The sequence below is a fragment of the Euprymna scolopes genome, chromosome 33 (assembly GCF_053919585.1).
Source record: "Euprymna scolopes isolate OS-2025 chromosome 33, ASM5391958v1, whole genome shotgun sequence".
Classification (NCBI taxonomy): Eukaryota; Metazoa; Mollusca; class Cephalopoda; order Sepiida; family Sepiolidae; genus Euprymna; species Euprymna scolopes.
Genome location: NC_136514.1, coordinates 79658573 through 79674049, shown reverse-complemented (window position 1 = coordinate 79674049; position 15477 = coordinate 79658573). Strand labels below are relative to the sequence as shown.

The window sequence follows — 15477 nt, the reverse complement described above, 5'->3', positions numbered from 1 at the left end:
TGGCAATTCATGCTGAACATCTACTGGTGTTGGATATGGAGCTAGGATGACGCCGATGAAAGCAGAGGTGTACACACACATAGATTCTAGATGGATTTTTGATCTACATTCTTGTGTCCCTTAAAAATGACCGGAATTGTAATTATCACAAAAACAAATAAATGTTTACACTTAAGGTCGGGAAGTTATAATTACGTAAAGCAAAATAATAGAAGAACAATGTAATATTTTTAATATTAACATCCCAGGAATGTCGGTTGATGCCTTTATAAGACAGCATAAATAAGAGAGAAGAGAGAAAACTGACAGTTTCCCAACATGATTAACATTTCTCAGCCGTTGCTGACACACACACAAATCGACCCCTGCAGCTAAACGCCTCTCTCTTTATCGATGGAAAAAAAGCTTAATTGTAAATAAAACTGATAAATTTGTCTTTGTGTTGATTTTGAGAATAACAACAAAAGAATTGTCGGGTGCATATATGATTTTTATCAAGCATTTGAAAAGTGAAAACTAGAAAAATATATCTACATTCAATAACGCAACAATAGCATCAAGAGAAAGATGCAGTGTGCATACACGAAAATCATCCTTTGATTAAACTAAAGTCATCTAAAACTCCTACAAACCATGATGAATAATTTAAAGTTTAGCCTTCATGGCCAAATCTTAACATTTTCAGTTTTCAGAGAGAACTGTCATAAGAGGGAAAAGACAGAAAAGGGGAGAAAAAATAGAAAAGATAAAGCAAAGAAGAAAGAGAATGTGAGAAAGAGAAATAAAATCCAATGAACCGCCACAAAAAAATAAGAAGGTAAGACTCTAGCACCATTGTTATATATTAGCCTCCTGGACGACTCCGAGGTTGCCTTGCAAATAGTTGATTGTAAGATCTACTGTTATCTAGAAGATAAAGGGCGAAAATCTGTTTAACTGTATGTATGTTTGTATGTCTCGCAAAAACTTTCGACAGAGGCGACAGATTTTCACAAGATCAGTATTATTTTGAAGCTCGACCCTTTGGATGACAAATATAAAAAAATTGGCCAAAAACATTAATTCCTTCACCCTCAACTGGGCACTTTCCTACAGGGAGGGGTAGTAAAAAATCGTCCCTTCATGACAATTTAGCCAAACATGCATGCTCAAAGAAGTTCTTTCTTGAATTAGTTTAAATATAAAAAATACAAGCTAATTTCGCTCACGCAGTCATAGATCAGTTGGTATAGTAGCAGTGTTGTTATCTTAAGATTGCACATTCGAGCCTAGATATCAGATTATTTTTTTTTCAATTTTTAAAGTTTTAATATTGAAACAGGGTTATTTATGCCATTTTTACCTTCGTTTTTAAAAATTTTTCCATTATGTTCACTGTTTTTTTGTTTTTGTTTTTCCGATATAAATGAAGATGAATGTCAAATATATAAACAAAATAGGCTTTCAAACCTAAGTATAAACAATAAATTTGGTTAGAGAAAATGTGACTGAGAAGTTACGTGTTTGATCTTTGTGTAGGAAAATGACGTCAGCACAAAGGATTAGTTTTAATATATACAGGCAAGTTAGTTAGGAAACAGGGGAGTTGAAGAGGAGATGATAGATAGTCCAAACGAGACTTAGAGTTGGAAGAAGAGTTAGTTTCTCTCATGACGTTAGGATGTGACGTATTCCAAGATAGCCGAAATGTGAACAGAACGTTTTAATCTCTAAAGATGTCTGGTCAGAACCAAAGAATAAATGCTGTTATATATAAATATAACTATTGTGTCATGTCGTCTTTGAACAACCAGGTGTGTGTTTATTTGTCGTTTAAAATTAACTGTCCACAACTGTTCAATATACCATCATGACCCGACATTGTAAATGTACAGACGGTTTATTATATAGACCGTTATGATATACACTCTCATCCATGAAAAGTGATTTAAACAGAAATTCACTTTTACTGGATTAAAAAAAAATGCAGAATTTGGCTAAAAGTGGAAAACTCAAAAATAAACATCAAATAATGAGAGACGGTGGGGAACATAAATTACCCACCGGTCAGCACGAAAGTAGAGGGTGACATCATGAGTCAGGTGACTTTCATTTTCAAATGAGTTCAGCCTTTTTTGAGTTTGGGAACTTATTCGTATTGGACGTCTGTCAGCCAGCAGGTGGTGTCTAAGCCACTGGCAGGCACCCACCTATACCTCTGAGCTACTTAAAACCAACCATGGTTCACAGAGATTGACTTTTTTGGTAAAGCCATAAACTATGCAAATTTATTTACGTTATCTTGTGGTTTGTTCTTAGACAACTTTCCTTTTCCCGCATGATTGACCAAAAAAAAAAAAAAAAAAAAAAAAAAATCCCTTTACATTAAAAATTTGTGAATTAAATCAAGCAATGTAGGTTTGGACATGTTTGTCACCTACCACATTTTAGTTATGCAAAGAAATCATATCAAGAAGATTTCATTCAAGAGGACAAACACCAAAGAGATGGGCCAACCATATAAGGGGTTATTATAATAAGTCCTGAATTTAGTTTTACAGCATGTGATGAAGCTCTCTGGAATATTTTTTTAGCCTTATACTTGAACTTTAGGTTGCATACAATTAAGGTTTTTCTCAGACATTATCAAGTTGCATGTAAAGAAGAATCGAATTACCGATACATTTTTTATGGGATTCGTCCATTGTCGGAGATTTCACCTTCCACGGAAAATGGAAATTTTATGACTAATACAAATGCACATGTGGGCCCCCAGTCAGTTTGTATGTACTGGTTAGAGGAGATAACATACATCCATCTTGTACTGACTAAACGTAGCTTAACTTTAATGATCTGATGCAAACTCGTGTGTTAACATGATTTGGAGTACATAAAGAATTGAATAATTACACGGAGAAGGTAAGTATAATTACTTACTACGTTTTTTGTTAGAGTGAGAGATGCATAGTAAGAGGGACGAGTACAGAATTCATTTGAAGAAAAAGGAATAAAAGAAAAAGAAATAAAAGAAAAAGAAATAGAAGAAAATGTAAAAGAAAAAGTAGAAGAAAAATAGAAGAAAAAATAGAAGAAAAAATAGAGAAAAAAAAGTAGAAGGAAAGAAGAGAAAGAAGAAAAGAAAAAGTAGAAAAAAAGAAAAACAAGAATAAAAGTAAAATAAGTAGAAGTAAAAGAAAAGAAAAAGGAAAAAACGAAAAAGAGAAAACAAAGAAAAAAGAGAAAACAAAGAAAAAAGAGAAAACAAAGAAAAAAAGAGAAAACAAAGAAAAAAGAGAAAAAGAAAAAAGAGAAAACAAAGAAAAAAGAGAAAACAAAGAAAAAAAAAGAAAAAGAAAAAAAAGAAAACAAAGAAAAAGAGAAAACAAAGAAAAAAGAGAAAACAAAGAAAAAGGAAAAAAGAAAAAGAGAAAACAAAGAAAAAAGAGAAAACAAAGAAAAAAGAGAAGAAAAGAAAAAAGAAAACGAGAAAACAAAGAAAAAAGAGAAAACAAAGAAAAAAGAGAAAACAAAGAAAAAAAAGTAGAAAAATAAGAAGATGAAAAGAAGAGTAAACATAATCACTTACTCCATTTTCCGTTTTCTGAGTGGGTTCCTGCTTATCGGTGTTTTCATCTCGTATCTTTTTCACTTCTTCATTTACGCCCTGTAATTAGAAAAACGAAAAACAGAACAAAATTATTTCAATTTAGAAAATTCCGACACCAGAAGAAAAAAAAAAAGTGAGTTAATGCTAAGAATTTTCAAAATGTAATTCTGTGTTAGAATTTATCATGTAAGTCAACGGCCAATGGACAACTAGTAATTGCAAAAGATATTCACATGAGAATTAATGTGGAAGAATGTGCGTGTCATGAAACGATGATACAAGTGAAATAGATGCACATAAAAGGAAGACAGAGAGAAAAGATGGATAATATTATTTGGATTTTATTAAGACGACTGTTTTTATCTTGCGTATTATTTTCACAATGTTTTGGACAATGTAACATCCAACCTTCTTCAGATGCATTTAGTCGAACTTGGGAATCTTTCTGTTGAACCCGTGGTGCAGTGCAAAAAATACTTGATAAAATTCAGTTGTAAGTGATACTCTTCTGGAGTTTGTATGTTTGTAGGTGAGCAATACTCAGAATACAATTGTGAATTACTTAAGACTTCTACCTGGTCATGGCTGACAGAACAAGAACATGCTATCCCCATGGATTAAATAAAGAGTCCGATTCTAAATTTCCTACAGAGTTTGACAGAAAGATTCCAGAGTTTGGAAAAGTATGCCTGCAGAAAGTTAGAGGCTACATCGGCCAAGACGTTGTGAGAATAGCACTGAAGATTAGAACTGTAGCTCAAAGAATCCAAATAATACAAACTAGCGGGAACTGTGGAAATTCCACAGGGGCTCTTTCATATGTCATATGTCTTTCATATGTCATATGTCTTTCATATGTCATATATTGCTGTTGGCATTCTGTAGATGTTCACTGTAAATGGAGATACTGATATTATTGTAGCTTTTTTGTTAAAACTGCAAAAGTATTTATCTAAGCTAGCACGAATGCCCAGCAAAGACCAGTCATAAAATACGCTTAAATATATTTTAATTCTTGCAGATTTTGTATATCTTAGTATAGAGTTAATGCTCTATCGATTTTTATTGTGATTTAAAAATTTACATTGCTCTCTTGTATATCCCCATCCCCACCACTATCACCCCTACATACATTAGTGAAGAGGTTAAGAAATAAGGAAGAAAAGGAAAAGACGCAAGGGAGAAAAGAAGTAAAGAAAAAGAAAGAAAGGAAGAATGGAAAAAAGAAAAAGAGAAAGAATAAAAAGGAGAAACCAAATAATTTATTGGTGGCGATTCTAAGGTAAATATATAGAGATTCAAAAAGATTTCAAAAGTTGAGAAAGTCTAGTGAATAAATAGGAAAAAGACAAGAGAAAAGAAGAGGAGGAGAGAGAGAGAGAGAAGAGGGAGTAAGAGAAATAGATGAGATAAAAGTAAGAGAGAAATAAAGGTGGTGAAAGGAGAATAGAGAGGTTACAAGAGAGAGAAGGGGAGAGAAAGAGAGAGAAAGAGAGAGATTGTCGTCCTCATACCATCATATAAGCATCTAGAGGATCTATTTCATCCTCAGCTGCAACATTGTCCTTCTTTACTTCTTCTTCATCATCGTCCTCATCATCTTCCAGACTCCATTTCTTCGAGGGGAGGACAAGGTTGATAGGGATGAGCGTCTGTTTCTTCTTCCGTTCAGCTCTCCACTTTTCAATGCGTTCACGACGTTTCTGCATCTCCATTTCAAGACGTTTCTGCTCGTCTTCCTAAAAAAAACAAATAAAAAATAACAGAATAATTTTAAGAACAAATAAAACAGACCCCCCCCCCCAAAGTCTAATACTTCCTTAGCATTGTATAACCATTAGTAATGTGGTAGTGCCAGAACTATGCAATCTTGAACTCTGGCACCCAACACTATTTGGACCACCTAGATCAGACACCCAGCAGTATTTAGACCACCTAGATCAGACACCCAATGGGCCACCTAGATCAGACACCCAGCAGTATTTGGGTCATCTTGATCAGACACCAAGCAGTAACTGGGTCACCATGATCAGAAACCCAGCAGTATTTGGGCAACTTAGATCAAGCACCTAACAGTATATAGCACGCAGCAGTATTTACGGCACCTAGATCACATACCCAAGCAGTATTTGGACCACCTAGATCAGACACTCAGCAGTATTTGGGCTATATAGATCTGTCACCCAGCAGTATTTGAACCACCTCGCTCTGGCACCCAACAGTATTTGGGCCACCCAGATTGAGAACCTAGCAGTGTAAGGCCAACAACTCGACTAACAGGCAAGTAAAGATATGTTAATCTCAAAACCACATATACACAAAGTGAGAATAACAACATTCTTTTCTGCGCATTTTACACCATTATTTCTTTGTATGTTCTGAGCCAAACTTACTTCAACTTTATATGCAACCAATGGTGCTTTACTGCGCTTCGTAGCAGAGATAAAAACTGGTAACCTTGCAAGTCTAATAAAAAGGACTACATGTTGACTAGACAATCCTGAGGCATGATTTTTACAATAATCATCCTTTGTTCTTGTTAGCTCATTAGCAAGCAGTTCAGCCTTTCCAATTGCCACGCAAGTGACATCATGATGATTGAATAGTGGGGAATTGTTGATTGCCCATCATTCACCACATGATTAAAGATTTTCTAGAAATTGCAAGTTATTAATTTCTTTGATCCAATATGTTTTCTGATTTTCTCAGGACGATCCCAATATTTTTCCCGATTCTAATACATATTCCATAATCCATAATGATAAGTTCAGTAATTTGGGATTTGATGTTTTGATGCTATAAATTAACTATAGTCATAAATAACACATAACAATCTTAAGAGAACCACAGAAAATAGAAAAAAAAAATAAACAGAACCACAGAAAATAAATAAAGACTAGTTAATAATACAAAAATAAATAATCAAGGATAAATATTAATAAATCATGCATCTGAAATAGATAAATTAATTTCCTTCTGCGAACCCATTCCATCTACAAAAAATCTACCTTGCACATTTGAAACTCGGACACATGCCTGACGAAGGGAAGACATCCCGAAATATAGCATCATTTATACATATATACACACATGAATTGAATCAATAAAAGTGAAACTGCATAACTGGTTCTACCATTATATCGTAAGTTTCTTCAACTTAGATCTATCCATTACATCTTTGCATTGTTCTGCCTTTTATGAAATTAAATTTCTATAAATTTTTGTCAATTTGTATTTGACTTATGGCGGGTGGATCAGTGGAATGCTTAGTATAAATAAACTTCAGTTGACACCTGACTTGTTCGCCAAGTTTCAGTTATATATATCCAACAGTTTTATTGTCATTCGATGATATGGAAAGGCACTTTGGTGATTATCTTATCAGTAGGAAGTGTGATCCCAAATTAGTTTCAAATTCACTGGACCTTAGCCCCCCCCTCCCCCATTTTTACCTGTCAGGTGAGCTATCAAGATATATGAGCCCATCAAAAAGATTCCTAGACTATTTGTGAAGCCATGTGGATCCTCCATTTCGATCAATGCTGTTTTCCGTGGTTAGTTCTCTTTTTTTCTTCTAATCTTCTTGTTCTAGCTGTACTATCGTCTCTCACATTGGCAATTGTCAAGGGGGTGACGACTGATTTACAAGTATGAAAATAAAATAGAATAATGCAAACTCGCAAAAGAAAATACCGACAGTGACACATTGTGTGCAGATCAGTTGTACTCTGTATGGGTGTGATACTATTGCAGAAAACGACTCTCCAAATACTAACGTCCATAACTTATAATACTTGTCTCTTGAGGCCATAACTGTTTGTCGGTTGCTCAGTTCATTTGATCTGCTAAAGCTCGGCCCAGTCTGCACCGAGCCACAAATTGTTGTCAACTGTAACAAACTGAAAACTGTCCCTAAACTAACTCTAACTTCTAAGTTTATTGATTAAAAATCAGAAATCCTATGTCTGGTCTTTCATCTTAGTGACTGCCACACTTGATTAATAGAAACTGACTACTTCTGTGCTTCTCTTGTCAGCTGAGGGTGACTGGTTATTCAGAAACTGACCACTGATTGTAAGGCGTCTTCCTGTCTTGAGAATTCAAAATAATATTGGTACCCCCACTCTTCCTAATTTCACTTTCAATACTTTTTGATCTGCTAAAAAATTGTTTCATCCCATTGTTGGAGGTTTTGTCTCTGGCCAGAATGTGGATATCCATAGTATCACATATTTGCAACCAAAATTAGTTGTATTCAAGTGTGATAGCAACGCAGAGATGCACATTGCCAGCATATTATTGTAAGACAATAAAACAAAGAACATCGGACGTTCATGATTGAAGCATTTAGGTAGGATCATCCTGTAATAAATTTAGATACATTTTCATAACGAGTTTTGGTTCTTATTTGTTATAATAGCAAAACCCAACAGTTGAAAAATTGAGTTTTCATTAAAAAACAATAACTACTTGGTTTTTTATGTCATGTTGCAATTAGTTAAAATAATACTGAAATATTACATAAAACAAGTATTTCCATGATTCAACGGAAAACAATTTTTCTTCATCCTTTACTTTTTACTCTCTTTAGCCATCATTATCTGACCACCCAGAAAGTTAACAAATGATTGTTATGGCGTCACCGGTCTGTATAGTTCAATGGATCTCTTGTTTTTTTTTTTTTTTTTTTTTTTTTTACATAGGCATCACCACTTATCAAGGCCAAGAGACCACTCGAGGATAAGGATTAAAGAGTGTACAGTAGAAATTAGACAATATAGTAACCCTAGTAACAGTTTTTTTTTTCATCATTCACTTTTCTAGCTCATCTCTGGTTTGGTTTAGTTCAGTTGTTTTGTTTTGCAGCATATTTAACAAAGAAACGATTTTGTCATGTTTGCTGATAAGTGTGACGTAAACAAAAGGGAAAGAACTCATTTCTTCCGAATTGAACTGTTTTTAAAAATTTTCAGAAATGAATTACCTCCCCTGCACACTATTCAGTTTATTATGTACCTATTTACTATGCCTCCCCACGGGACAGAGTTAGACACCAGGGTCGTTTTTTAACGTGGAGAAAAGGTACAAAAATAAAAATTGTCTCAGTCGTGAAGGATTTCTCCTCCACCGAAAGAGAACAAGAAATAGCAGTGCAGCATCTGAAGAACAGATGGTATTTATTTGCTCCCCCACCGAGCAAATTAGGCACAAGGCCGATTTTTAATGTGAGGAGTGAAGGGAGGGGGAAGGGGAAAAGGGGACCAGCTCCCGAGAGGTGGGAAATGGGAGCTGGTTAAAGGTCAGGCATGTGGGGTTGCCCCCACATCTGGTCTTTGCTAGTCATAGCTTGCAGCATCTGAAGAACAGATACTACACTTTGATCTTGTCCCGAAGGCCAAGTAAATTATGTAAGCAAAACTTGCAAATATCTCGAAAACGATTTTCTTTTATAATTAATTTCATACCCTATCATTTTTGTAATTTTTGGATATTTTCATGACCGCAACATTATAATTAAGTATTGGTTTTATTTTTTGCTTTTTATTTTGGAAAACTTTGAGATGAGGCTTCATAATTTGTGCATTCATTGTTTTTGTGGATTGTTATTCTCATTTCATAGTTGTTGTTGGTGTAACTGGTGATAAGTTACAAAACTCAGCATTCCTATCTTGTCACAATTAATCAACTGAAGAAGGCCAGAGGATGTGTTGGCCGAAACATGGTGAAACACCAGCAACTATGAAGATGAGGATAAGAGTCTGCATAAAGAATGCATCATTGATTTTAGATGGAATTCAATATTTCGATTTTCAAATGTTGCTATTATAACAAAGAAGAACTGGATTTTTTTTTACATCATTCTAGCACCTAGAAATGATGTCTCGATAAAAGCACCGATCCCCATCACCTCACTTGGTGTCAAAAAAGACATCTGACCTGTAAGTCTTGCTTCAACAAAGGAAATGACTTCCAAAGGAAATCAATTTTTTAAAATCAATTCCCTGTTTGTCTTTAGGGCTCTATGGATAAATTTATCTTTAGTTGACCTTTGACAATTAAATATTTTCGTTTACTAGCCAAATAGAAAAGTTACTAGCCAAAGCCACATGATTTTTAGAATATGACATCTTTGTTCTTTGACGAGTATGTACATCATAAAGATTTTTCTGTGTTTTTTTTAATAAGTTTAATTCTAAATATACAACAAATTTTATGCTGATACTTTAACGTATAAACATTCAAATTTCCTCAGATGTTTCTTAAACAGCCTTTGTTAAAAAAGAAAAAGAAAAAAGTATATTGTTTTGTTAAACTTTTTTATTGTTTAAATAATTTAACTGCCCGTTTTATTAAAAAAAAGTTGAAAAGATATTTTTCACTCAGTAGTGAACTTTGCAAGAGTGTCGGTGAAAGAAATACAATCGCCAAAAGATAAGTCGCCACTTTGAAAAATCACTCGCAAATGCGATTGTTTCACTCGCAATGTAAAGCCCTGGTCTCTTCACTCTTTTATGTCCTTAATATTTGCGGATTCAGCTTTCCTGCATCACTTGAGCACATCTAAAAACAACATGAAGAATCAACTTTTGTTTACCTTATCGAGAGGTTCTTCTTTAACTTTAGATTCATCTTCAGAAGGAACGATCTTCTCGGGAGTTGGTGACCTACTGGATACGACCTTTGGAGGGGATTTTGAACAGGATCTTTTGCTTCTCGGAGAATATTTATCCCGTCTAGAAAAAAAGTGAGAAACAAATTAACATTTACAAGATAGAAATGATGAATCTTTTCTTTAAAAGCCGTATGCGCACAGTGAGTTCACTTAGTTTATTCAGATGGGAAAAATACAGACCAGGAGATAAAATTGGACAGGAGAGAAAGAGGGGATAAAAAAAGACATTGGCAGAGATAGGTTAGTTTGGAAGTGAATTTCTTAAAGCTGTCCAACACATGCCAGCATGTAAAAACGGATGTTAAATCAATGATGATGAACATAATAAAGTATTCGTCAGAGGAGGGGCAGTCGTGTGGAGGTGGGGAAACGGTGCAAAAGTATACAATTGTCATATTGCAGTCAGTTAAATAATACAGAAATATAACAAGTATTTCCATTATTCAATGAAAAAACGATTTTCTCATGTTTGTTGGTGACGTGTGACATAAAGAAAAGGGGAATAACTCATTTCTTCCGAATTGAACTAAGTTTTTGAGTTTTCAGAAATTAATTACCTCCTATGCTATTATGCGTGTTATTCAGTTTATTATGTAAGCAAAACTTGCAAATATCTCGAAAACTGTTTTCTTTAATAATTAATTTTCTACCTTATCGTTTTTTTTGTAATTTTTGGATATTTTCATTACTGCGACATTTGCATGCATGAAAAAAAACAACAACACAGACACAGGCATTATATACACTCAACTTGTTGAATATGGGTGTGTGTGTGTGTAGTTGGGGTCTTGTCACTAGTTGCTACATTTGAGCTAAATTCTTATCCTTCAACTTCTAAATCTCATCAGCTTAAGTTTAACGCCTTTCATCACGATCTGTTACTATTCTGTTGCTGATATGTTCTCAACAGTCTGCGTGCCGCAAATATATTTACTTTCATCTGGAAATCCAATCCATCAACTGGTGCTGTCAGATCAGGTTGTCTGAAGATATTGGCTTCCTGAGATGAAATGCACTTAACATTAATGCTTTTTGTTTTTTTACTTCCTTTCGCAAAACTTAATCATGTTCTGCAAAACTTAATCATGTTCTGCAAAACTTAATCATGTTCTGCAAAACTTAATCATGTCCTGCAAAACTTAATCATGTTCTGCAAAACTTAATCATGTTCTGTAAAACTTAATCATGTCCTGCAAAACTTAATCATGTTCTGCAAAACTTAATCATGTTCTACAAAACTTAATCATGTTCTGCAAAACTTAATCATGTTCTGTAAAACTTAATCATGTTCTGCAAAACTTAATCATGTTCTGCAAAACTTAATCATGTTCTGTAAAACTTAATCATGTTCTGCAAAACTTAATCATGTTCTGCAAAACTTAATCATGTCCTGCAAAACTTAATCATGTTCTCCAAAACTAAAAACCAAAAACAACTTACCTTTCCCCGCCTTTTCCTTCTTCCCATTTCCTTTTTTTCTTTCGATCTCTCCCCCACTTCCTGACTGGTTTCCTAACTTCCAAACATTAATACCGTAACCCTTTTCCCCTCTTCTTTTGCAAAACTCATTCATGCTCTGCAGAGCAGGGAAGAAAAACGATAAAATCCACTACAAAACAACCAAACCAAACATTACAAACGAGCGATTGAAGATACAAAAAGCTTGAAGAATAAAAACCTTCTACAAAATAACTGGGTGCAACGTGAATACTATTTCCAAAATAACTGCATTCGGCATTAAATAATCCGAAAAGGGTTGATATGCTGTAAAACAAATCAACCAAACCAAACAAAACAACTAACCAATCTATAAAGTTTTCTCTCAGCTTACCCCTGGAAACTGTTGACATCAATTTTACTCAGCTTTTTTTATAGAAATCACTCCAGACAAGGCATGAAGCCACTTGAAATAAGGAGCTGAAGAAAAACATCCTACTTGAAGGTGAAAAAAAAAGCCAACAATTAGTGTTTGATTCTCACGCAGAAAACACCAATTCTTCATCCTTTACCAGAAACATCATTCATGGAATGTGAGGACTAAAGGACAAAAATAAAGGAAGCGAGAATTATGAGGCTGCCGAAAGTAAACCCAAGGTTTACTTTTTACTCTCTTTAGCCGGCATTATGTGACCACCCAAAAAAGTTAACAACTGATTGTTATGGCGTCACAGGTCTGTGGAGTTCAATGGATCTTTTGGGATTTTTTTTATTGTCATTCACATTTTTAGCTCATCTCTAGTTTGGTTTGGTTGTTTTGTTTTACAGCATATCTACTCTTTTTGGGGTATTTCATACCAAATCCAGTAATTTTGAAAAAAGTTTTTATGCTTTAAGTTTTTATATTTTTAAATATACGTTCATGGTGTTTGGTTTTATATTTTTAAATATACATTCATGCTGTTTGGTTTTATATTTTTAAATATACATTCATGCTGTTTGGTTTTATATTTTTAAATATACATTCATGGTGTTTGGTTTTATATTTTTAAATATACATTCACGGTGTTTGGTTTTATATTTTTAAATATACATTCACGGTGTTTGGTTTTATATTTTTAAATATACATTCACGGTGTTTGGTTTTATATTTTTAAATATACATTCACGGTGTTTGGTTTTATATTTTTAAATATACATTCACGGTGTTTGGTTGTATATTTTTGAATATACATTCACGGTGTTTGGTTTTATATTTTTAAATATACATTCACGGTGTTTGGTTTTATATTTTTAAATATACATTCACGGTGTTTGGTTTTATATTTTTAAATATACATTCACGGTGTTTGGTTTTATATTTTTAAATATACATTCACGGTGTTTGGTTTTATATTTTTAAATATACATTCACGGTGTTTGGTTTTATATTTTTAAATATACATTCACGGTGTTTGGTTTTATATTTTTAAATATACATTCACGGTGTTTGGTTTTATATTTTTAAATATACATTCACGGTGTTTGGTTTTATATTTTTAAATATACATTCACGGTGTTTGGTTTTATATTTTTAAATATACGTTCACGGTGTTTGGTTTTATATTTTTAAATATACGTTCACGGTGTTTGGTTTTATATTTTTAAATATACATTCATGCTGTTTGGTTTTATATTTTTAAATATACATTCATGCTGTTTGGTTTTATATTTTTAAATATACATTCATGGTGTTTGGTTTTATATTTTTAAATATACATTCATGCTGTTTGGTTTAATTGCTTTTTTTTTGCACAGCATATCAACTTTTTACAAATAATTTAATGTTGAATCCAATAATTTTAGAAAAAAGTTACTATGTTTCAAGTTGTTTATATCTTCAAATATTTATTCATGGTGCTTAGGGTTGCATTTTTTTGTATAGGAAAATTGTTGGTTTTGTTTCTGACTTTGCAGAACATTATTGAATTTAACAAAGGAAAAATAATAACATTAATGTTTGGTGCATTTTAGGTCAGAAAGTCAGTATCTTCGGATAGTATGATATCTGGTAGCACCACAGTTAATCTCTCCCAGTAGTCCTAGCTGTTGGGGTATGATGACAGTCTACAGTATCACAATTGTGGTTAACAATTTTATTCAACACACTTCCCTAGAGAGGAACTAGGACAGTTGTTATATATTCGGACCCTACGCCGGTAGGGATTATGTTAACTAGTATGAATTTTGGGATGTTACATTAAGTACATGTCAGGATGACCTGCCCAGGAACAGAGATGAACCCAGTGCACTTACCATGATTGATGTGCGGGTTCAGAGGTCAGTTCTCTAGATAAAATGTGCTAGAAGCAGGTGTTGAATAATTAGATAGAAATAACATCAAGTGTTCGGAATTGAGTTTTGAAGCAGTTGAAGGTAGGGAAGTAGCTGGACCAGACTTGCCCAACAATGTAGAAATGTAAGAGAATATTTCCCCGAGACCTGTCTGTTCATCAACCATTTTAAAAGCTAAGTAAAAAACATTAAATAAGAAGGAATCAATTTGTTTTTGTCTCTCCCCTCTTGTGAACAGATATCTCTCTCCAATAAAACCTTTGAAACTAACAATAAGTCTCCATTATGTTTTATTTGTCTTGAGTTGAACAGAAGATTACAACCACTAGCGGATCAACAGCCAGACACAAAAAAACGCTGATAAAAAGAATGAAGACTAGACTGTATGTTAAAAAATGACTTATTAATTGATTTGTCTTTTTTATCATTCACTAGTGATAATGCATACGTGCACCATGTACGTGTTTGTATGAAAAGACTATGTGATTCCGTTACAGTCTTGGATGGCCTTAAAATTAATAAATTGCTGGGTTATGCTCAAGTTAAATATTGCTGAAGCACAAGTATGGAAGAATATATATTAGTCATGAAATTGGTTACCTATGAACCACAACAACAGAGTTGAGATGCAGCAAGCGGACACACATGTCCAACATCCCTTCTGACACTTACCGCCTTTCACGAGAAGATGGGCGTGACCTCCTTGTGTGTGTTCTTTCTCGGGATCGACTTCTCCACTCCCTTTCTCGACTGTGTGAGCGTTTTCTTTCTCTCGATCTGGATCTCGATCTGCGAGCACGTCTAGATCTGTCAGGACTTCTGGATCGACTACGATGTCTCCTTTCATGAGACCTACTACGTGAACGACGACGATACGACCTGAGTAAGAGAAGAAAGACATTGAATTTCAAAACAAAAAAAGCATGAATGAGAAAAAAAATTTGATTGCATTTTAGAATTTATTTTGTAAAATTGCTATTATCATCACTTTAATAATCATAGACAGCATGTATAATTTGAGGTTGCTATATTTCAAAGGTAAGGTAACCAGTGAAATATAACAAGGTTAATACGAGAGTGCTCAATACCTGGGTAGAGCAAGTTACACTTTAAATTTGTCTTTACTTAAGCAGTAATGTGTAGCTACACAGTCATGAGCATGTTTCGGTCTTCCAGTGTTTAATAACTAGAGACTTCTTCAGGCAACGACGCTTATATTGAAAAGCGGAATTAAGAATGTAAATATATATATATAGTGTTGGAACGATTAATCAGAACTTTTGAGAGTATTGGAATCGATATTAGAAAAATTTGTGCTTATTTTCCAATGCCAAAAACGATTCTTTTAATTGTGTTTTTTTTTTTTTTATTTGATTTTGTTTAAAACAAATTCTTCCATGGCTAGTAGTAATGATAAAATAAAAATATTTTTTGATTTTAAACTTAT

At 33.7% G+C, this 15477-nt stretch overlaps 1 protein-coding gene across 2 annotated transcripts in view; it reads right to left on the bottom strand.

The window, feature by feature from the left end:
- LOC145258316 (putative ATP-dependent RNA helicase DDX46) overlaps positions 1-15477 on the bottom strand; it is a 97739-nt gene that overhangs the window by 46705 nt on the left and 35557 nt on the right. For both annotated transcript variants that reach the window (XM_080116398.1, XM_080116399.1), the window contains 4 exons: positions 14703-14909; positions 10182-10320; positions 5101-5325; positions 3566-3643 (listed from right to left, as the gene is read on the bottom strand). In XM_080116398.1, coding sequence (XP_079972524.1) covers positions 3566-3643; positions 5101-5325; positions 10182-10320; positions 14703-14909 — 649 coding nt within the window. The remainder of the gene's footprint in view (positions 1-3565; positions 3644-5100; positions 5326-10181; positions 10321-14702; positions 14910-15477) is intronic.